Source organism: Periplaneta americana, chromosome 13 (genome assembly GCF_040183065.1).
Source record: "Periplaneta americana isolate PAMFEO1 chromosome 13, P.americana_PAMFEO1_priV1, whole genome shotgun sequence".
Classification (NCBI taxonomy): Eukaryota; Metazoa; Arthropoda; class Insecta; order Blattodea; family Blattidae; genus Periplaneta; species Periplaneta americana.
The window spans coordinates 63,677,807-63,702,663 of NC_091129.1; the positions used below are offsets into that span (position 1 = coordinate 63,677,807).

Below are 24,857 nucleotides of genomic sequence, written 5' to 3' on the forward strand. Positions count from 1 at the left end.
AACTTTTTTGTCCCTAGAAAAATCGTATTAACGAGATTCTACTGTACACACTTTTCAGCATCTACTGTATGATGCTTTCCTCGAGCTTCCAGAGTCATAGGGCCCAATGGCTTGATGCCTCTTGTAGATTTTGACAGCGAGTACCCATAAAAATTTGTTTGTAAATATGAATCTGGTGTCCTGATCTGGATCTTTAAGGAAATCTGTAATTAGAGATAAAGGCTGAATAATGTGTGTCATTGGTTCATCTTTCTTTCTGCATATGGACAAGTTGGTGTATTTGCTAAATTGAATTCATGTAGGTATGCGTGAGTCATTACGGAGCCTGCTCTTGCTCTCCCTGCAAGTGTAGCTAGGGAACTAGGTACCAGTACATTCCTATATAGAAACTCACCTGAGGGTTCAGGTTGTATCTCATAAAATTTACATGCTGTTTCACTTGACATTAGTTCATCCATTGTGTATCAATTTGTTTATTAGCTGCTTTTATGCACTTATTGAGGGCTGTTAGTGCATAAGATGGTGGAGATTACAGTTTTGATATTCTATTTTGTCAGCTCCTTCATTGCCAAGTATATTTCAATAGCTTGGAACCAACTGGAATTCAAGGTTGTGTATTTCCCAAGTTGCTCATTGCTTTCAGTATGTTCAACAGAAGACACTAAAAGTTGAGCTGCATGGCCTATACAGCTCTTTCTTTATTATTGTCTAGATCATAAGCGAACAGACCTCTTCAAGTGAGATCTCTATCCAGTGCTTTTGCTTCAGTAAAGTCTCATTTTATAAACCTATGGATCAACAATTGGCTCTCTTCTGACAAAGGAAAAATTTTACAGTCTGTACAAAAGAAACCAAATAAGCTGGAAATGTACAAAAACTTGCCCAGACATGTTCAAACATTTTTAACAAGAGCCAGAACAGGTCACATTGTCACACAGTTGTACCTACACTGATTTCACATTTCTGATAATCCTACTTGTATGTGGTGTAATAATCATGATGAAGATCAGGAACACATTCTTCTATACTGTCCATCCATAAACCACAAAAGAAGTAGATTAAAATCATCAGTACCAGTTGCAGAAGACACAGCCCTGCAGTATATATTGACTACACCCCAACTCTGGCTACTAGCAAGAGGCATCTGTAATGAACACCGATCAAAATACCCCTCATTTCTCGCGAAAAACAAAAACTGAATAGACTACAGTGGACTATAGTGGACTTTATGTTGTCAGCAAACAGCTGGATACATTAAGAAGATTGATTGATTGATTGATTGATTGATTGATTGATTGATTGATTGATAAGATAGGCGAGCAGGATCATAGGCACTAGGTGGGCGAGTATTGGGCAGTCGTTGCTCTTAATATAAGGCAAGAGCCAATCGCTAATTTCCTAGTACAGTGGTTCTTAATCCAGAGTTCATAGGTGAGCTTCAGGGAGTCCGTGGAAGTCACATAAAAATTAACATGTATATTCACTGTATTATTTTAACGTAAAAACTAGAAGCGAATCTAAATATTTTGTCGCGGTTTTTACATTTTTCTAGGGAAAAAATCCATAGCTTTCATCAGATTTTAAAGGGGGCCCTTGACTCAGAAAAGGTTAAGAACCACTGTCCTAGTGGGATTGACAAGAATATTTTATCACTTTATTTCAATATGTCTATTCAAATTAGAGAGTTGTATTACAATATGTGTGTTCATGCATATGATAAGGGACCACTTGGCACCTTCAAGTTTCAGATATAACTAAAAAAAAAACAAAGGGAGGATTCAAACTGGTGAATTTTTTTATGCCATTGTATAAATATTAAAAGTCCTGTATCTACTAGATCACGCTCATCACGTCTAGATCTGAAAACAGGAGCTGCCAAGTGGCCCCTTTTCATATGCACGCACACATATTTACATTATTTATACAACAAAATATTATCATTATGATTTTATTTTATGTATTTTTTTTTCTGTGTTTTTCAGTATAAGGAAAATGTCTGAAACAACTTGCCCTATTGACGATGGATGGCTTTAAATTTTCTGTTACTTGCATATGCTCATCTCCAACAGTATCATTATATGTTTGAGCATGCTTGATGTTGTAATGGCCTCAACGTTATATTTTTTCCCTATAACAGTGTCCACATACTAGCATGTTCACTAGTTTGAAGAAAAAAAGTCACTTTAAATGTAATGCCGGTACTTGTTCTGTTTTCTTTGTAAATAGCTGTCTTATTTTAGCATAAAATACTAATCTTCAGTAATTGCATCTCTCTAAAATTATTCTACATTTAATTTGTACTTCAGTAATTAATTCTTTCTTTGTTCTTAACTTCTGTGATTGTCCTGTCTTTATTGATCAAGTAAATTATTTGTATTTTGATTTTATTGTAATTGTAAATTTAATTTTAATTGTAATTGTAATTTTAATTTTATACTCGATATTATAGTTGTAGAGGGGAAAAGAAAGCCGGATGGTCTTATCTCTACCAGGTTAAATAAATAAATACTAAACACTAAGTACTAAATACTGTAACACATTACAGCTTGGTTATGAAAGATCTGAGATGTGACACTGTCTGTCTACAAGTACAACAAGTTTCTTGCATTTGTCCATCTCTTGCACCGGGTGCCCAGTAGGCAATATGCCCTCCGTGAGCACATCTAGTCTAGATCCGCTGATCCATCATGTAAATATTTTGCGATAATCTTTATATTGAATTTCATAATTGCTCGTTGTAAAATATCCAAGGCATCCTTCTTATCTGAGTGTCCAAGTAAGTTCTAAATTGATAGTACTAATATTCTAGGTTGGAAAGATAGTAATAACAGGAATGATTTCTGGTTTTAAGTCTAGGAGGTTTGTCTTTACACAGTGTGCGAGAGACCGTCAAACCAAGTGTTTATGTCCTATATAGCAAATAGGATTATTTGGGGGGTGCCAGATTTGAGAGGTTTGATTTCCATTGCTTCCACATCTTAGGGTATCTATGACGTACAAATTCTTATTACGAAATGTTTCATTATTTGCTGCTTGTGGGTGTGTGTTACAGCTGCAGGACTGTATACCCCACAAGTGCTAAATAAAACTCTCACAGAGACAGAGTAACCATATTGGTTCCCCATGATTATAGTCTGTGCGTTTCGAACTGGCAGCTCAAGGTCAAGCAATGGACTGCATTTGCCATGCATTCTTACCACCACTCCTGGACCGTTCTCTACGAGAAAAGTTGGCTGGACCAGTGACATGGCATTTTAGAGGGGAAGGGTTAGGAGAAGGGGTACAGTGTGGAGTAGACGAAATGACCTTGATCTGCTAGTTCGAAATTCACAGACTATAGTGAGGTTTGTGACCTCAATGTTGGATTAAGATTTAATTTCACTTCTTTAATTCTATTGAGTTGATTCTGTTTGAGAATTTTTCCAGTGTAAAATTAAATGTTTGGCCAGAACAAGATTGCAACCATCATTTTTTGGTGTGTTGAGTTAAGCATGGAATAAGAAAGGTTTTTTGTGAAGTTGGCATAGTGTTTTATTACTAGGGGATTTTATTACACTTCACTTTACCCTACATTTCAATAAGTAATGATAATAAAATAAATATGTACTTCCTAAGCAATTAATCCTGATACACGAAAAAACAAACATTTGCTGCTTACAACTTTGTTCTAGCCAGCCATTCGATTGATGTGCTGGATTCATAATTTATCCCTGATATCAAACTAGTAACATTATGGTATACCATCTGTCTTTGGTCTGTCCTGCATACAATGATTCCTTTTAAATTACCGTATTGGGTTAACTTGGTTCATGTTTTATCTGGAAATGATGTATACCTGAGATCCCTGGTCACATATATATATATATATATATATATATATATATATAACAGATTGCTCATTCCTATGTTAAAATCAGTAGCACTTTGAAGAGAATGACTGCCATGATCGTCACCCGTCCACCATAAACGAACATAAGATGGCGGTACAGTCGCTAATGCAGTTCAAATGGGAGTTATGATGTGACTACTTATGTAACAACTAGATGGCAGCATAGTAAACCTGACAAAAGTTGTTACTGTCAAAGCCTGTAAGGCTGAGCAATCTGTTATATATGTGATCTGGGCTGAGTTGTAATTTAAAAGCAAAAAATAATGTAGTGGTCTTTATTAAAAATATAAATTTAATCATAATTGTTTCTAAAGAGTTCCTTTTTGTGAGTGACAAGTGAAACAAAATTGACGACATGTATTATCACTGAAAATATTAATTTTTTAAAATCTAGTTTGCATGCATATCTCAAGCGTATCTTTGAAATTACACCATAACTTGATGTGGTTATTATTGTCTGCTGTAAATCCCAGTCACAGAAATTAATGCAGAAGAGAAATTGTGGAAATAGATATTTGGGACTTTGGAAGGAAAAGGAACATGTGAGAATGAACCTGAATATGTGACAGATCTTTACTAAAAATTGTGATTATTTTAACTCCTAAGCAATATGCATCATGAGAAGTACTTGCCATTTAATGACATCCTATTTTTTAAGTGCTATTCTTACTACATTACGACGATGACGATGACGACGACGATGATGATGATGATGATACTAATAATAATAACTTGTGAATTTAATAATGATGAATGTCAATACAAAATGCATAAATACTTTGCAGTGTAGCTAATTCTATATTTTATATAATTATGTAAACCTTCTAAAATTTAATAATGCGTGTAATAAATTCACATAAATTACTTTTACAGAAACGGAGGGATTCAAAATTGATACATTGGGCACATACCATGGGATGACACTTAAATCTGTAACAGAAGGAACACAACCAAAAAAAGTACAGGCTCCTCCCACACCCATTATTCAACAACCAAGACCAGTGGCTGAGGTATGTATATATAATCTCCTAATCTCTCAAAAAGTGGAAACCTTAAGTTTCTGTGTGGTGGTAATTTAACTTTTTACTTTCAGGCACGGATCAGCATTCAGGCAAACAAGCGAATTTCTCGGACACCTATAATAATTATACCAGCTGCAACAACGTCTCTCATTACTATGTACAATGCTAAGGATGTTCTACAAGATCTGAGGTAGGAAGTGTATTAATGCTGCAGGAAATTACTCTTTTATTATCTACGACATAACATGCATTCAACATCCATAATGCCAGAAATAATTCAGTAAGAGATGTTCACTAAATAAGATTTACTTACATTTATGGAATTAGTCTGGTCCTTCTTGTTTGAATTCTTGTAAATGCAGAACTTAAAAGAGCATACATATGCTTATACCTTATTCCGGTATAGCTCTGTTGGCTAAGGTGCCTGTCTGCCGATCCGGAGTTGCGTTCGGGCGCAGGTTCGATTCCCGCTTGGGCTGATTACCTGGTTGGGGTTTTTCCGAGGTTTTCCCCAACCATAAGGCAAATGTCAGATAATCTATGGCGAGTACTCGGCCTCATCTCACCAAATATCATCTCGCTATCACCAATTCCATCGACGCTAAATAACCTCTTAGTTGATACAGCGTCGTTAAATAACCAAGTAAAAGAAACTCTATTTTATTACTCAAGTAGACAAAGTGGCAGGTGTTCATATGCAGGGATGTGTAATAAATAGATAAGGACAGTTATGTTCTGTGAAGAGGAGTGTGTTTTATTGGTACGTGAAATTCTGTGTAGGCTTGTGAAAATGTATAAAAGTAATTTAACACCAGGTGACATGCCAAAATTTCAAACTTTGTCTGCTCTTGTTCATCCATTGTACAGCCACAGTTTTGCCCCCAGCAAGATTCACCTCTTACCTGCATAGGAGAAGTGCTTGGGAAGTCGCCATTTTCACAGCACTGAAGTGATTAAAGAAGGAGTATATTGTATATCTAGAAACCTTATTTTCTTGTATTTGTTTTGAAAAGTTGTTGCAGTGGTATGTCAAATGTCTGAACATTGAGGGTGGATATATGGAAAAGAAGGTTAAAGATGTAACATTAACTGACAAATTCTCATATGTAAATACATTTTCTTTTTTTAATTTATCAGACCCAGGAAATTTTCATTCTGAAAAACCTTCATGCTTACTACAAAACACTATCGGGAATTGTTCTCTGAAGTTATCAGAGTTCAAAACTAGAAACTGTAGGTGGATGATACAATGGATGATTTCAGAATTTTGTTTGACAATCATTCAAATATATTGTTGTTTAGTCACTGTCTGAAGACAGATTGGAACCTCACATGTGACACCAATAAGGCATCACTGATGAGGCAACTAAGCCTGGAGATAATGGGGTAGGGTGGCCAGTTCCTTTCCTCCTCCATTGCATACATCGCTGACTAATTATACTAATCAGACTTCAGATGATTACAAACTATTGTTCTTCCTCTGACATATATTGTCAAGTGAGTTGTACTGCCTGGTAATAGATGTATATACCAGCAAGAATCTCAATCAGAGGAATCAAATGAGGTGCATTGATTCAAACACGTTTTCTCCACTGAAACATTTTTTTCAGGAAACTGTTTTTTTTTAATAACTTGAAGCTACACAAGGAAAAAATAAAATAACTTATGGATTATGGAAATTTATATAGCAAATTAGTGACATAAAAAATTTACTAGCGCCAGAAAAAATTTGAAAAATATGGTGGAGAAATTGCAGTTTGATCCACCTAGATGGAGAAATTGCTTTCTGAAACAAAATCTATTGCATAATTTTAATTTTGATCCAAACGAACAAAGAACACAACACTGGTTAAAGGAAAACGAACAGTTTTCCTGTTTTATTTGATATGTTGTGATGGATTGTAATAGTGAAAAATAATAATCATACCTTGGATATGTTGAGAGACTTCTCTAAGATTGAGTTTTCAGTATAGATTGTACAGTGAATATGCATATTTTTCTTCTTTTTTTTTTTATTGAAATGCCCCTCATTTCTCATGAAAAACAAAAACTGAATAGACTACAATGGATTATAGTGGACTTTATGTTGTCAGCAAACAGCTGGATACATGAAGAAGATTGATTGATTGATTGATTGATTGATTGAACTTCTGTTATTATAAACTTTAAATTGGACTTTCGTACTGAAAGTAACATTTTTTCCTTTATTTTAACTTCAAATGTTGGAGGAATTTACAGACTTGTCTTGTGTGTTCAACAAAGTACTACTGCCACAAGGTGGAGAACACAACATAGTCAATTCATAAACATATATATATATATATATATATATATATATATATATATGTATAAATTCTGGAACAATTGTTGAAGGAACGTTTATTATGTATTCTACAGGTTTGTGAGCACAGAAGAAAAGAAAATTCAAGGAGCAAAACGAGATAATGAAATTCTTCTTCAGCGTCGGAAGGAAGGTGCTCTCACAGTACCATACAGAGTGATGGACAATCCACAGAAACTGACAAATGCAGACTGGGACCGAGTAGTTGCAGTGTTTGTAATGGGTCCTGCATGGCAGTTCAAAGGCTGGCCTTGGGATGGCAATCCAGTTGAGATTTTTTCAAAGAGTAAGTTGTGTATTGAGTACAATTTAGGCCTACATGAAGTTTTTCGTTAATTTTTTTAGAATATTTTCACTTGCTGCAACTAAATAGTTCTCATTTTGATTTGAAATACTGTTTATCAGTAAATAAATAGTGGTCTTATCAAATGTGTGTTTATCAATCTTTTAATCAGATCACAACACAACAATTGACCGGAAAAAAAATGTATGAGTCATAGTTGTTTGCTGCTGCTTGCATCGGCAAACTGGTGCTTTACAGAATAAAACTTATGCACTATATTATGTAATAAGTAGAGCCTGAATGTTAGGTAGAATGTCTTTTTTTTAAACTGAGTGTATGTACGAAAGACCTATTAGAGATAAACACGTTTCCATACATTTAGGGATAATAGGCACAAGTTTTATTTTGCATTTTTTGCCTATTTTAGCTCCTGTTGCCTATTTTAAGATTAAATGCCTTTTTTTTTTTAGCCTTTTTACGTCATTATTATACATTTTATATATTTTAATGCATTTAAAATATACCACACATAAATTTGATCAAAAAACAAAAAAGAACGGTTATACAAATTAAAAATATATATTCACCTCACACAAATATTTGTTGAAAATCTTATTCTCCAGCAATACGTATGTTTCCAAGAAGTCATAAACTTTTCTCCCTTACCGATTCCATCTTTTATGTCACTTAACAAAGCTGTTTGAACAGTATAATCCTCTGTGCTCAGGTCACATCGAAGTTTACCAGCAAAAGAATGGGGGTGAGGGAAGTATTAAAAGCAAGTATCCAGGTTCCGTTACTGTTGTCGCTTGCACGCACAAGTCACGCGTGCTTTGAAGTCTCTAATCCCTTCTCACGCCCCTCTTTTTGAGACAATACACAGTCTGTTTTTCCCACTCTCTGAAAGAAAGTAGAGACAGAAAGATATAGTCTTTTCACTGTAGCATGTAGAATAATATATTAGTTTGGGACTGAACTTATATTAAACATCTTCATTTTTCATGATTATATGTAACCAAGGAAAGTGAGTACCATATGGGATAGTTTATTAAGCATTTGTCTATTTTTTGTTTGTTTCCATGATTAATAAATGCCTATTTCACTGCCCATTTTTACTATTTTTAGCGTCTAGGGTAGGTGCACTAGTAAATGACCAATTAAGCACCTTGATAAGAATATATGAATATAACCACTTATAAAACTAGGCATTCGACATAAGTAATATGCTTCGCTGATTCCTGAAGATTCACACTACTCATTTAATGAGTGAATTTTAATTTTTCTCTCATATTGGTTAAAGTTATGGCATGATATTTTTATGATTTAAAAATCACTAGCGAATGACCATATTGTTCTAGTAGTTGACCAGATGAGCACTAGTGAATGACCACAAATGACAAATGATGAATAATTGAAACAGACTGTGTTTTGGGGCTCTATGCAATGATATATCATTGTATAGTACATATTATGTGGTTACTATTATGGTTTTCGGTTAAATAATATTAAATTTAGGAACTGGAATAAAAATATAAATTTCTTGAGAAATTGTTTAATATTCAAGAACATTTTATATAAATATATAACTAAGCCTTTTTACCGGTTTGATTTTCCATTACCGGTACAAATTTGTTTTATAATTACTCACAAGAGGCTACATTGTAAGAATAATGTAGTAAAATGTATCCAAATAATTGCTTTTGATAGGCTGCCTATATCAAAATTAAACTGTTCAATTAGGTCTACTTTTAATTTAGAAATTTATGTCAAGCACTGAATAAATAATATATATTTTATGCTAATGTAAGCGTAGTAATTTTTGCGACAATGTTACGATGTTTCTACTATATTTGGTTAATTTCATTTGGCCACTTCCAAGTATTCAGTCCACATCTTTCCACAACTTTCACTTCTGATTCTGTTTTATCAGTTTTCATCACTACCCTTGAAAAATATGTTTCTTTATATTTCACAATAACGTACTAGTTTCTGCGATAGATAACTTCTTCTAATGTAGTGATAGCACTAGGTTAAGAACTAGGCCTATACATTACTTTCAAAAAGTCAGTGTTTCCTGAATCAGTGTCAGATACAAGTGATATTACACCTGAGTCAATTTCTGTTTCGCTGTCAGATAATTTTTTCTTTTTTGTTTGTCTCAGAGTTCTTTTCTTTGTAATTTTCTCGTTTTTTCTTTGCGTATATATCTTCTGTACATTGTTTCTTCACATTTTACTTCTCTTCTTTTATTTTTCTTTTATCATGATATTCTTTCCACTCCTTAAAAGTTACAGCAAATGGAACATCAGGAGGAGTTCTTTTTATATTATTTCATTATCATTATTTCCTTCTATTTTTGGCCAATGCAAATTACTTTTTCAGACAGTTTCTGGTGTCACATTATTTGATGATCCTGTAGCATTTAGTTCGTTAATACAACTTCCATCAACATCATTGCTTGGACTGATATTTTGGACCCCATTTCCAATCTCCATATTACTTTCAACACTTCCAATCTCAGATGGTTCTAAAACAATCATATCATTAATAATACTTCTTTGTCGAGGTCATCACTTGGAATAATACTCTGGATTCCATTTCCAGTAATCCTATTAGTTTTTAACACATCCATTCTCCACATTATTTCCAGTACAACTTTCTTCAAAATTAATTGCAGCATTTCTATGAGAATCTACAGATTCACTATTATTAGGAACCAAAAAATTGGCATGAGTGTCTTCTACTATTGCAACATTTCTCTGAATATTTACAAATCTATTATTATTTGGAACCAGAGGATTACTCTGGATGATATCCAAAGCTCTGAACACAACTTCTGTATTCTTTGTTGTCACAAACGGATGTCTTTTTAGAAAAAATTCCAGCTATTTTTGCCCTTGGTGACCACCATTAAATGGGTTATTTCGTTTAATGTCTTTCATAACCTTCTGAACTGAGTCTTTAACTTCGTCGGGATGCAGGGAACCCCACTTTGGCTTCAGCAGTAATCCAGTTTTCGTCTTCCTTCATTAATGTAGCTGTGGGACCCATTTTTCGATCCAATGGTACTTTTCTATGTAATTTATTTATTAAAGTAGCTTTTGGAATTGTTATATTCTTTGCTAGCCGTATTGGTACTGATTTGACTTCTACATATTGCTTCTACAGCTGCATAGAGATCTCCTTCGCTATATTGAAAACATCTGTATGTTTTCTTCTTTTTATTTCCTTCATGCACATTTTGGGCTGATTTGCAGAAAAATAAATTTAAAGGATTTCAATTGTTAATTTAAATTCATTTGAATATGAGCTAGTAAATGTCTCTAGCCTCCAGTGAATGACCACTCAACTTTGGACCATGGTCATTTACTGGTACAACTTCGTTTTTCGGTTATTCACTACCACATACATATCAAACAACAGTCACAGATTTTGAATTTCGTGCTCAGAAATAAAAATAACGCATATGACGATATCACCAGTAAATGACCAAAATAGTCATTCATTGGGGAAGATCCATTATTCAGATCCAGTGAATGACCACCCACGTTATTTATGCAGCTTTGATGTTAGAATTAACTTTTTTTGCTGAAATCATTATTTAAATACCTATATAATTAATTCCTTGCTTAATATGTACGAAAAATAACAAGTAACTGTATTAAAAGTCTGCTATATGAATCGTTGTCATTAGTCTTACCTTATTAGGAGTGCAGCAGAATTGCACATTTGATGCACACCTGAAGAAAACTGTCATATTTTATACACAGTTACGTGATTCTGAGTGACCACTGAGAAAGAATATTTCAAAACATAATTGATCTTCTGTAATTAGGAGTTTCAGATTGGTTTTTGCAGCCCTGACTCCTGTTTTAAACAGATTTTTTACTAGATCTGGTCATTCATTGGTGCAACCACCCTATATGCCTGCCTATTTTAACCAAAATAAATGCCTAAACATCCGGGCTTTAGTAATAACATTTGGCACTCACTCTTCACACAGTAGCTGCTGGAATTGTTATCCATCTTGTGTGATACTTAATTCAAATCACATCATTCACAGAACCTGTTTCATTAAACCTATTCACTAAATTTAGTGTTGTTTTTCTGCATGGAACTGTGCAACCAGAATATTTACATCTATAGTTTTGTTCTGCTACACTATTTCTTTTTCCATATATTCATTTTCAAAATGTGTACTATCTGCGCACTTTTTCTTAAGCTCTCGCCTCCCATGTGCCAGATCGGCAGATTTCAGTGAACTTCGTAGCTGGTACTGGCAACCTTCACGCAGAAACTTTTGAGTTTGTCGGCTGGGTATGATTCCGTTTATTGCCGTGAGAGTGCTGGTAGCATTTGGATCGTCTTCTTTGTGTTATTACGATTGTACTGTTGCGTTGTTATGGCTTTGGGTTAATTACTGGAACAATATTTAATTCTTTTTGATTTATAATTCAAAATGAATGAAGAAGCAATCCCAGGCCCATCACAGGAACCACCTAGAACACCTCTTCGAACTCCACCTCGGAAAAGTTGTGCTATTATTCATAGCAAAAGTAGGAAGATAATTGCAAGAGTAGCAGAGTGCTGTGACAGTAAGAAAGACAACAAAATGTTCTCTTTCCTCTCAATCAGTCATTAAAACGAGTCACTGCTTATACAGGAAAAAGCATATCCACAATTAAGAAAATTAAGCAGTTCGCCATGTCTCATCCTGATGAGTCTCTGAAAACGCCCGGCAAAAAGAGGTAAGTTTCCAGGGTTTCATAAATTCCTTGTCACTTTTTGACTGTACAGAAGTTAACACCATACTTAATCACAATATTTACTAAATATAGTAGTGGGTTTGATACTCAGCAAAGTGACTAGCATTAAGCACAATTATAAATTATTGTAGAGCATGTTATAATTACTTAGTATTATTATTATTATTATTATTATTATTATTATTATTATATTATTTCATAAAGTATTTTCCACCCTTTTAATTAGGACGAGAATGTGGGGAAAGATGGAAATAGATGACTTCGATAAACAGGTTATAAGAGACACCATTGAAGAATTGTATACCTTCAGAAAGTTGTGCCCACATTAAAAAAACTCATTCCAGTTCTTCGAGCAAAAATGAATTGGAGGTGGAGTCCAACTTCTCTTCCAAAAGTTTTGAAAACTATGGGCTTTGTCTGGAAGAGGGTACAAAACAAACACGTCTTACTTTTAGAGCGAGCTGATATTCTTGACTGGCGGTCACGTTTCCTTGTTCGGATGAAACACATTAGAGAAGAAGGCAGGCAAGTGTTTTACCTGGACGAATCATGGATAGATAACAATTTAACGTGTGGGAAATGCTGGCAGAATGAAAAAGATGTGTTGGGCATAACTGCTTGGGGGAGTTCCTCAAAAAGATGAATTATTGCAAGTCTAGGGTCCAGAAGAGGATTTATTGAGGAAGCACAATTAATATTTCAGGCCAGATCTACACAAGGCGATTACCATGCACAAATGAATGCCATGAATTTCGAAAAATGGTTCCAGGAACGTGTGCTTCCTAATCTTCCTCCGGCATCTGTGGTAATCATGGATAATCCACCATACCATTTTAGACAAGTCGAGAAAACACTGTCAAGGTATGACACAAAAGTGACAGTGGTCCAGTGGTTAGAGAGGAGGGGTATTGCTTGCGACACTGGCATGAGAAAAGATGCCCCTTACAGCTTAATTCAAGCAAACAAACCGCCACATAAAGTTTATGCTGTAGATACAATGGCTACAGCAAAAGGTCACACAGTAATCCGTCTGCCACCGTATAACTGTGATTTAAATGGGATAGAGCTGACATGGACGAAAATAAAAAGAATATTCCAGGAACACAACATTACCGGGGACATGTCAGCTGCAAATTTGTATCAACATACCATTGATGCATTTCATTCCGTCATTGCTGAAGATTGGGAGGGTTACTGCAGGGAAGTACAAGAGCAGGAAGAATAATATTGGAGGCGTAATGGAATAATAGAAATTGCAGTTGATCAAGTCCTCATCAGTACTACTTCTGCAGATACGAGCGATGAAGATGATTCATCTGAAGACACACAGTTGGACAACAGTGACTGAGTTTTGTAAGGTAATTAAATATAATGATAATTAAATACTAAAATCAATATTATTGTTTATGTGGTTATATATTAATATATAAATGTTTAAATTTATTAAGCAATTTGAAATGAATAAGAGCTTATCAAATGTGTTAGGAATCATCTCTCACATAAATTTCATGTACAGTATATTTCCTTCATTTTCTCATGTTGGCAGTACTCAGTAAGTCAGGAAGATGTGAACTTCTCCACTCCCCGCAACCCCTCTCAATGAGAGCTTAAGAAAAAGTGCGCAGATAGTACATGTTCATGCACTGAATAGTTGCAAAACGCAACATAATAGCGTGCAGAGGTAATGTAAAATTTAACACGAGAAAGACACTTATACGTTTTCCAAAGTGATATAGTATTAAAAGTTTGTAATCAAGATGTATAATTATGTTTCGCTAACTGACTGCGTGCCTGTATTGCAAACTGGCAAATGCAGGCTGACAGCTAATTTCGGAGGATGGAGATTCACTAACCATGTAGCTTTCACGTGGTAATCTCTTTCTCACTTTCCCTCATTGCCTCTCTCTCAGCGTGTACTCAATAAAAACTGAGGTGTGAAGAATAATCAATCAGAAGTAATGAAATAAGCTAAAGATTAGGGATTCACAAGCCATGCAGATAAGGAGAAACAAACTCATGAGAATAGTTAAATCGATGACTTTAGTGGTTAGTCATAAAACAGAGATCAGGGATGTCCATTTTGGAAACATCAAATTTATTAATAAACCAAAGTACAAAGTGCTATGAGTTCACAGATGCAAGTAGCAGCAGCTTGGGGGGGATCAGATGCTGGATCGGCCGACAGAAACACTGGGAACGTTTGCTAGGATTCAGTGTGTATAACTGTGTGCAGCTAGCTAGCAGTACCTTGTCAACTTGTACTTATGCACCAGAATCCAGATTCTTGATATCTATTTGTACAGAATTTCAAGCAGGTATCTGCAAACTTTCACAGCAGAGTGGTTGATAACATTGATCAATTCTGAATTCAAGGTTTATTTTCTGTGTATAGCACATGTTAATTTTCTGTAATTGTGTTTCTTTTATCTGTTGTTTAGGAAAAATTAATGCTATTGTTTACATCCAAGAATGTTCGTTTTATATCGACTGGCCAGTTCAAAAGGTGAAACAACTAAAAATTTACAAATTTTAAGAAAATTGGATTTAATTTTTTTTTTTTTCGTTTCATTTATTATATTCCACAGATCATACAACCTTCATGTTGCTGTGAAAAATCTAATTAACACACTCTAATTTGAACCTTATATATATATATATATATAGACTTTGGAGTATGGTGAAATGGTGAAGAATTGGTAGAATGGAGAAAAATTCTCTCCAGCACCGGGACTGGGTTTTCAGCTCTCCGTGCTGATGCTTTATCCACTAAGCCACACCGGATTCGAGTTTCCATGCCAGATTGAATCTTTCTCAGTTTAAGTTCTGTCTCTCTGTTCCCCTGAGGGTAGGCCACCAAAGGGGAACAGAGGTAGAACTTAAATTGAGAATGATTCAATCCGACATCGGACTTGAATCCAGTATGGCTTAGTGGATAAAATTAGCACATAGAGCTGAAAACCCGGGTTCGAGTCCCAGTGCCTCAGAGAATTTTTTTCCATTCTACCCATTCTTCACCATTTGGTAATGCAGAATTCCTGCACGGAAATATCATATGTACTTCGGTACATCATATTAATATGAATTTGGAGTAGTTTCAGTGAACCTTGGATTTTTCACAGCAGCATGAAACTTTAAAATCCAGTTTTCTCAAAACTTGTAAATTTTTAGTTGTTTCCCTTTTGAACTGGCCCATCATTATTTAAAATGCACACACTAAAGAAGTTTTATTAGCATTGTTTTCTGCTTTCTTCCGAAAGGGAGAGGTGTATGGATTAAAATTGCTTTTTCTGTGCAGCTGTATTTTACATTTTAAAATATATGTCTTAATTTTAAAGTCAATGTACTGGACAAAAGAAACTTCCTAATGCACAAATTGTATCTCATATTTTGTTGTATGACTGTAATGGGGTGAATGACCTATATGCTACAGATATCCCCTATCTGGTCAAAGCATTAACTATTATAATCAGTGACACCAGTATATCTAGGAACCCGCATAAGGTGATAAGTAATTGTATTAAATTATTTGCATTGTTTTCTTTTTTCAGTCTGTGCATTTCATATCAAGTATGATGAGATGAAGCTGGATACAAATGTGGGCCGTTGGGCCGTGCATGTTATTGAATTATCTCGTACCAAACGTCATTTGGATCGTGCTGCATTGATGGTGTTCTGGGAGAAACTAGACAGGTAAGTAAAATGAACTGATAAGATTTGTTATTATCAGAAGAAAATTGACTTCAGGAGTGTGAGTGCTTATTCTGTTGGTGTATCTAATTTCCTTTTCCGTATACAGGGTGTCCGGGACAAAATTTACCAACAAGAAAGTTTAATAACTCACCAAATAATTGATGGATGAAAATGCTGTTTGCGGGAATTGACAAAGGGACTTCCAAAGTTTCGAATGACCACTAATAAATTTCTATGTGTGCACCTCTTGTAGCACGACAGATGTCCAGGCGATATTCAAGTTCTTGCCATGTGTTTCGTAATATCTCTGGAGTGACAGTTGGACAAGCAGCGACAATTCTCCGACGCAGATCCTCCAAATCTGCCACTACAGTCTTGTACACAATGTCTTTTATGTATCCCCAATTATGCCTGTTGACGATCCCACAGACGTGGAAGGTGGACTCATCACTAAACACGACCTTCTGCAGATATCCATTTTCAATATCAATTTTCAACAACATGTCACTAGCGAAATCATATCGTGCAGGCAAGTCGTTTGGTTTCAACTTTTGAACCAATTGAATCTTGTATGCTTTCTATGCCAAGTTGTTATTGTGTACCTATCTGGTGGTTGCTTCTCAGGCCACTGTTGTCTAAATCTTCTCTCCACTATCTTCGGATACTTGAATTTGGCAAGCCAATAGCAGCATTGAACTTTTTGTTGCACTGTGAACGCCATTTTAATTACAGCTATGTCAACAACAATGATCAAATGTTGCCAACATCACACATAAAACTTAAAATGTCCGTCTTTCATTTGCCGCAAATTTCATTTTCCTATCTCCATTATTACGCGAGTTATTAAACTTTCTTATTGGTAAATTTTGTTCCGGATACAGTGTATAATAAAGGCTCTTAATCTGGAATTTGGTTGCCATATGAGCAGTTTGCTAAGTATCAAATTCAAATGATAGTTACATCAAAATGGAAGGGATTGCAAGTTTGTCCCTCTTTCTAGCTGATTTAAGTGTTTATTATCTGCTAGAAGAAGTTTCTTCGAACAATACACAGTACCCTATAGAGAAAATATTTCTCAGACCAGTAGCTCTGCTATGATGGAATAATTACTGTCATGTCTCTTAAAGTTAATGGATTTCTAATCCTATTCGGGTTTATTAGTTCCCTTTTAAAAGTTCAATCCTTTGAATGCAGGTATTTCGTCGAACAACTTACCCCTTCCTGAAATAAAGTTGTTGTTTTCTAATGCCAGGCGTTTGACAGTAAAGTTATTTGACTTCATGCACTCAATATTTTTTAAAGATATTGTCATGGTCAGCCACTGAAGCACAGACATAAAATAAAGTAAAAGCATGTATTTCGCAGTACAAAAGCCAGTTGAACATGACTAGGTATGGGAAGTGTTACAGCAGGAATGCACATTTTTTTTTCCAAGGAACTATATATTGTGATACAAGGTGGACCCTGGACTCATTTCACCGGCATTATCACCTTCATCTCATTCAGACACTAAATAACCTAAGCTGTTGATAAAGCATCGTAAAATACCCTAAAAAAAAAGATACAAGGTTCATCCAGGAACAAAACAACAGGAAGTAAGTTCCAGTGGCTGATAAAGAAAACAAAAACATCAGTAACTAAGAAATATTTATTGCACTATTTACAGAGATTCACTGGCTACTTCTTAACATATTCACCACAATTATTGAGGCATTTATCATACCAATGCACCAGCATTTGTATGCTCGTGTCATAGAGTCTGCCACCAGTGTCTGGAGCCATGAAGTCACTGTTGTCTGTACCTCTGCATCGTTATAGGAACATTTTCCCTCCAGAAAGCGCTTCATGAGACAGAAGAGATGAAAGTAACTTGGTGCAAGGTCAGGGCTGTAGGGTGGATGGTCGAAGATCTCTCATCAAACTGAAACAACAAATTCCATGTGGCATTGGCTGTATGGGGTCGTGCATTGTCGTGCAAAAGCGTAATGCTTCTTGTCAGCATTCCACTTGTTCTGGATCGCTCTCCTCAGATTTCGCAGTGTCTGACAATACAGCTCAGCAGTAATGGTCTCCCTTCACTGTAAAAACTCGCACATGACACTAGGTCGATCTCAGAAGACAGTGCACGTGATTTTTTTGACAGAGACTGTCTGCTTGAATTTGGACCTCACAGGTAAACCACTATGCCGCCAATACATGAATTGTTGTTTTGTTTCTGGTGTGGCATGTGACACTCATGTTTCATCCCCAGTGACAACATTGTCGAGAAACTCATCACCTTTCTCTGCGTATTGCTGGAGGAATGTCAATGCTCGGCCAGACATTTCGTTTTGTGTTCATCTGTCAGCTGATTTGGCACCCATCTTGCACACACTTTCCGAAAACCAAGCTATCGGGAGACAATTTCGTGCAGCAGTGAGCAAGACATATGGGGGAATTGACCAGAGAGTTCCGAAATTGTGAAGCACCGGTTCTGCAAAACTGCTTGCCGCACACTTTCCATCAGTTCTGGTGTCACCAGGGACAGTTGGTCGTTACGGTCTTCATCGTCCACATTGGTTCGGCCTTCAGTGAATTGCCTGCACCATCATCTGACCATACTGTCGCTCATAATGTCTTGTCCATGCACAGTGCACAATTGACTGTGGATCTCTGCTGGAGATTGCTTCTGATCATGCAGAAACAGGATAACTGCAAGAATCTCGCAGTTTTCTCCTAGCGCTGTGCAATAACTACTGCTGTCACAAAACTGAAACTACACTGCATTATTCCCACATATCCCCTCTCTACTGCTACACATGTGCAGTCCCGCCCAACTAGTCATACCATCTCTGGACGTGATTGGAAGTCTTAAGAAAACTTTATCCTTCTCAAAAGTTATAACAGGAAAAAATCCAATGCTGTTCTAGTCTTGGCAAAATGTCGAATTTGCAACCATCTGAATGATAGTGTACATAGTGACCTCTCCTGGGTTAATAAAGCCTGCAGTGCTGATGTGTTCATGAAACATTAGTCAGGAAAAATATGTTTAAAACACATATTATAACCGATTAATTGATTAGTGAGTTTTTATTGCCATTTTTAGAACCGTGATTTAAAGTCCTTGATTCTTTGTCAACTTGACTCTTTTTAATTTCTATACATTCATGTTTCAAAACTGTTACTCCTCAGTTTTGAGTTTTGCTCACAGTTGATTACTGTATTTCGTAGATAGTATAATGAATTTTTTTCCTGAAAATTGTATAGTGCAATTTTGTTTTACATTGGTGACAAACAAGAAACTCAGTTTAGTCTGCATAAGTTGCAGTCTTATTGAATTTTGAATGTGAACTTTTTATTTAGTTCTGTTTTTTTTTTTTTTTTTTTTTTTTTTTTTTTTTTTTTTTTTTTTTTGATGTTTCAGAAGCTATATTATATTGTTACATTAGCGTAGATAATTTATGTTAATGTAATATTTATTTTTTCGTTAATATCAGTATGTAGAGGTGTTTTTAGTAATTGCAGGGTTAAATGGATGAAGGGGGAATGTGACATTTATTTTAAAATGTGTTTTCTCAATGTATGGTAGTGGTATTTGTCAAGCGAACTTCCGAAACTTATCAAATCATTAAGAATATCTGTCATTAAGCATAGACCTGGGGTAAGTTTCATAAGTTAGCTTGACACATACCACCATCATCTGTTGAGAAAATCCACATTTAAAAAATGTCACATATTCCCTTCATCCACTTAGCCCTTCAATTGTCAGATTTATATTTCTTGAAGAATTGTAAATGATTATTTATTGTATTTTCTGTTTTTAATTCATTTTTCTCAGATAACTGTTATAAAGCAGAAAAGAATTAATATGTAGGTAGAAATAAATGTTCACTCATTGCATCATGCTTTCCTTTCTCATAATTATATTTTTGTAAAGTAATTGAAGCATAAATTATTTACAATAAAAACAAAAGTTTATTCGAGATTTTTGGGTTTTGTATGATGTCAGATGTAGAAACAAACATCCAATGTTTTCGAAGCTATGTATCAGTTTCATTTTATGACAAAGGAAATGTAAATCTTTACTAAAAGTTATTCTCCAGGACTGGTCCAGAAAAGTTTCTACTAATGGATTCAACAACCTTGTCTTCTCTGATGTAGCCTATATGTAGTTTTGAAATGTGTTCATAACACAGTGCAAAAACCAAAAATATCTTGTCATATTAAGGTACGGTCACACATCACTACTTTTGCTGTGCAACTTTTGTACTGCAGCTGCAAAAGTTGCGTGTCGTGTTCACACGTAAGCCAAAAGTAGCGCGCTACTTTTCGTGCTGCGCAACCCGAGTGCTGCAAAAGTTGCAACTGGAGGTTGCGAGTCTGTTCACACACAAGGCGCTATTTTTGCAGCCGCAGTCATGCTGCAGGTTTCCATCTCCGTGTTGACTTCTCAATATACATTTTGGGATTATGTTCGCATTATTAAGAAACTCATGCGAAAGCTTCCTTATCTATTATTTGCTTTTCTGTCGTATCTAGTATTCAGAAATTGACATTATTTTTACTATAAAGCTTTTAAAAATGCTTATATACTTAAATGATAACCAACAGCATATTCACGTAATCAATGTTGGCAACCCTCCTGTTTGGAACTACGCTACGGAAAATTAAAAAAAAAAAATTATATCATCAGCAATTATGCTCAGACTGTGTTGTGTACTTAATAACTGTTACAAATAATTTATTTTCATCACATTTAACATTAAAATATATCCAAACAATAAAAGTATCATTGGCACATTTGGGTGGCAACACTGGTTGCAACCGCAGCAAAAGTTTCAACAAAACCGATATCAAAAATGCTGCGGCTGCAACCCTGAGAACCCTGTTCACACGTCGCTACTTTAAAGCTGCGCGCAGCATGGAAAAGTAGCAGGCAGCAGGTTCGGCAGCCGCTACTTTTCGGGTTGCACCATTGTTCACACGTCGCAGTACAAGAGTTGCGCAGTTTTTTTGTACTGCAGCACTGCAAAAGTAGCGATGTGTGACCGTACCTTTAAACAGCATGGAAGGACCATGACATATATAAAGTATAAATTGTACAATGAGTGCAGTCCACACCTGTGGAGTCAGCGCGTCTGGCCGTGAAACCAGGTGGCCCAGGTTCTATTCCCGGTCAGGGCAAGTTATCTGGTTGAGGTTTTTTCTGGGGGTTTCCCTCAACCCAATATGAGCAAATGCTGGGTAACTTTCGGTGCTGGACCCCGGACTCATTTCACCGGCATTGTCACCTTCATTTCATTCAGATGCTAAATAACCTAGATGTTCATACAGCGTCGTAAAATAACCCAATAATAATAATAATAATAATAATAATAATAATAAAAAAACAAAGAATGCGAGAAGTCTGCAAATAATTTGAAGCTTTGATTTTATGAAGTAGTCCTGTGTAAAATAATGTTGTATAATGGCAGGCTGCTTGGTTTGTAACTGTGGCTTCTGGCTTTCCAGTATAATTGAGAAGTCAGTAATCACCAATAATTAGAGAGAATGGAATTTTTTGTTGAGTTCGATGTGCAGAAAGTTGAATTTTCAGATGGGAAAATAGGTGCTTTTAAATTATAATTTATTAATGTGTAATAATATATTTGTTTTTTAAATTGAATTTTTCGGTATTTTCAAAATACACTTTCAGTAACACAATAAATACCCTAGTTTTCAAAGTACATTTCAGAAGAAAGATTGATATTTTCTATATACATCTTGATTACACATCTTTTAACACTGGTATCGTTAAAGGAAAAATATATATAATATATTTTTACTTTCACGTGTTAATGAACTAAGTTTAAAAATACCTTAGGTTTAATGAACTAAGTTTAAAAATACCTTAGGTGACTAGTTTCGGCTCGGGAGCCATCTTCAGAATTGATGATATGAAATAATATATATTTTTATCCCCTAGTGATATTTTCTGTTGACAAACAAACAAACTAACTAAACATTATTGTATGATGAGAAGAAGTGTTCACAGTTTGCATTTGCGCATGGCACATAAGAACAAAGGGAGCATTCAGCAGCTAATGGTGCTTACAGTACCATTCTCACTACATACTGACAAACCAAAGCCAGATGTGACATCAGAAATGTTTTCATACCAGATATTTGAACGAAAATGGATTCAATACTATTGTATGGCTATGCTACAACTACAGTTCTAAAAAATCTTTTAAATTGAAAATTATACACATGATTTGTTAATTGCTTAAAAAATCACGTGTTTTTCGCAAGAACATGCGAAATTCGCGGCATGATACTGATTTTGCGAAGTTTCGCAGGTTTCAAATCAGCATAAAAGGATTGAAGGATGTATGTTTACTGTAATTAGATGTTGAGAAATATTTTTCTCAAAAATTGCCAGATTCATGGTCGCAAAATATACTGCAAAATATACCATTCCCTACCAATAGCAGTTACTCATTTAGCACCACCCAGAGAACACAATGGTTTGTGGACTGCCACAGATGTGAGTAACTTTGCCCATCATGTAAAATGTTTTCTTTTGTTTTAGACATATGATCAAGAATAAACCTCACCTTCGGTTTTAAACAGTGTGACTTTTTGCTGGGCCCAGTAGTTGCTGGAAGTGAAATGTATATAACAGGACTGTAAGTATAAAACATACTTAAATTCGTTTTTGTTACATGTATTTCATTGTGATACATATACAGTAATTTAAAATTAACATAATGACAACAAGCTAATAAGTCTTACCATGGATATTTCATAATGCATTTCGTCACTGCACGTGATGGTAGTGAGTTGGACTTAAGTTCTGAGACAGTGCTTGGGTGTGGGTGCAAATCCCATTTAGGTTTATTATTGATTGACTTTTCTGTTTTATTACTTGGTTGACTTTTCTGTGTTTTTTTTTCTATTGTAAGACAAATGTCAGGTAATCCCAGTGTGAATCCTTGGACCCAGCTTGCCAAATGCTGTCTTTCTGTCATCAATTCCACCGATGCTACATAACCTCACAGTTTATATAGCATCATTAAATAACCAATTAAAAGAAATTTATAATGTGCTTAATGTGTTTGTTTGTTTCAGCGATCTGAAATCATCTGATCATTATGACAATTTGAAAATAGTATTATTACAAGTTGATGCTGACAAAAATCATGCAAACTGCGATAGTAGATTCAGGGCTCTTTTAGCAGTGTCCTAAAATGTAAGGATGAATTTGCCCTGTTGTGTTCTCTACACCTTCAAGATGGATGCAACAGATATCTTGGATAAGTGAGCATATATCTATAAACCATTGATATAACTGGAAAAGTGTTTCACCTAAAGACTTATATGAACTATGTTGTTTGTTTTAAAGTGACAGAAATGTGTTCTTTTGCTCAGAAAAGAGAATGAAATAGTTACGATATTCATAGTATTACTTTATAAGAAAAAGGAGACTTTCGATATTGTGTAAATATTATCTCCTGTCATTTAACCCCAGTGACAGATTTTCGTGACACCCAGGTGAAGATGTCATATCATTAGTAATTAGCTTAATGCCATCCACCATGTTTATTGCATAGTTTGTATTGAAGCATTGTAATAAAAATGGAATCATGTGATCATATGCTGTTGAAATGTGTAGACACAGAAATTTACTTTCAAGCAAAGCTAGTTATTAAAGTGGATGTAAATTTTTTTGTTTACAAATTTAATTATAAATTTGTACATTATTTCTGAGAAGACTTGTTCTTTTATTTTGTGGGGAATTGTGAATAGTTGAGAATGGTGTAATTTCTCAGAAGTATCATATTAATTTATCTGAATGTAAGATGAATTCATTCCCTCTATCCTCGTTATATGATGAACTCTTCATCTATGCAGACATCATTAGATGTTCACTGTAAAATACGTTTTAAGCATCACACGATATTATAATACAAAATGTCTCGTCAGTTATATTTAATAGGACTCCTCTTATGGTAATGATGATTGATAAATCTTGACATGTGAGACAGATGCGAGCCATGTTTCGATCTTCAGTGGCTGGTTTCTCGAAAGACAAGATAATAACTCATTATTTAGCAATCCTTAAAGTTACTAGTTGCGTAATTTAAGTGCTCGGTTTCTCGAAATTTTTGTTAGTTTACTAATGAATTATTAACTGATAAAAGATGTAACAAATGAGGATCTAGTTCTACTAGATTCAGATAGATAGAACTAGTGATGCATGATATTAATTCGGTAATCTAGACATTAACACAATCTTATTCACATCATAAAAGTTGCATAGAATCTAAAAACCATTAGTACTTGGCTAGTTTCTTCAAAGGATAACTCTTTTGCATAATGCATGACAAGCTATCTTGTATTTTTGTTACAAAATCTCTCACTGCAACTTTATTCAGGCGAAAACATTCCTGGAATTCTTTCTGGCTTTATTTTGTAAAGAATTCAAGTCCATTTCCGTACAATCTTGGTCTAGTAATGTTATATACAATATCAAATACTTCATCTGAAGGCAGTAAACTTAGTTTGAAGACTTATAATATTGCTATACTGCAATAATCACCATAGTCGCTGTCTAGTAATGTAAATATTTCAAATATATCTAGTAGACTTTATTATATTAATGAAAACTGAAGGTCATTGCATTCTTTTGATAGTTCTGCACATGTAAGAAGAGTTACGGATTCCATACCCCCAAACATCAAGAGGTTAAGTTAGTGAGTGATGTAAGGAATCATTAGGTCTACTGAACATTCGAGAAACTCTTGTACAGAGTTGCGCATAAAGAATAGTAGAATGTAAACAGACTAGCATATTGTAAGTAGTACTGCAATTTATTGGAATATATCCTGAAAACATAGGTAAAAGT

At 35.0% G+C, this 24,857-nt stretch overlaps 1 protein-coding gene across 1 annotated transcript in view; it reads left to right on the forward strand.

Annotated features, from left to right (window-relative positions):
* The window catches only part of hyx (cell division cycle 73 hyrax), a 44,780-nt gene extending 21,058 nt beyond the window's left edge, over positions 1 to 23,722 (forward strand). Inside the window, exons 6-11 of the mRNA XM_069843391.1 lie at positions 4,763 to 4,899; positions 4,983 to 5,101; positions 7,309 to 7,538; positions 15,850 to 15,991; positions 22,542 to 22,638; positions 23,081 to 23,722. Of these exons, the coding sequence (XP_069699492.1) occupies positions 4,763 to 4,899; positions 4,983 to 5,101; positions 7,309 to 7,538; positions 15,850 to 15,991; positions 22,542 to 22,578 (665 nt within the window). The 3' untranslated portion in view covers positions 22,579 to 22,638; positions 23,081 to 23,722. The remainder of the gene's footprint in view (positions 1 to 4,762; positions 4,900 to 4,982; positions 5,102 to 7,308; positions 7,539 to 15,849; positions 15,992 to 22,541; positions 22,639 to 23,080) is intronic.
* Positions 23,723 to 24,857: the final 1,135 nt, after the last annotated feature.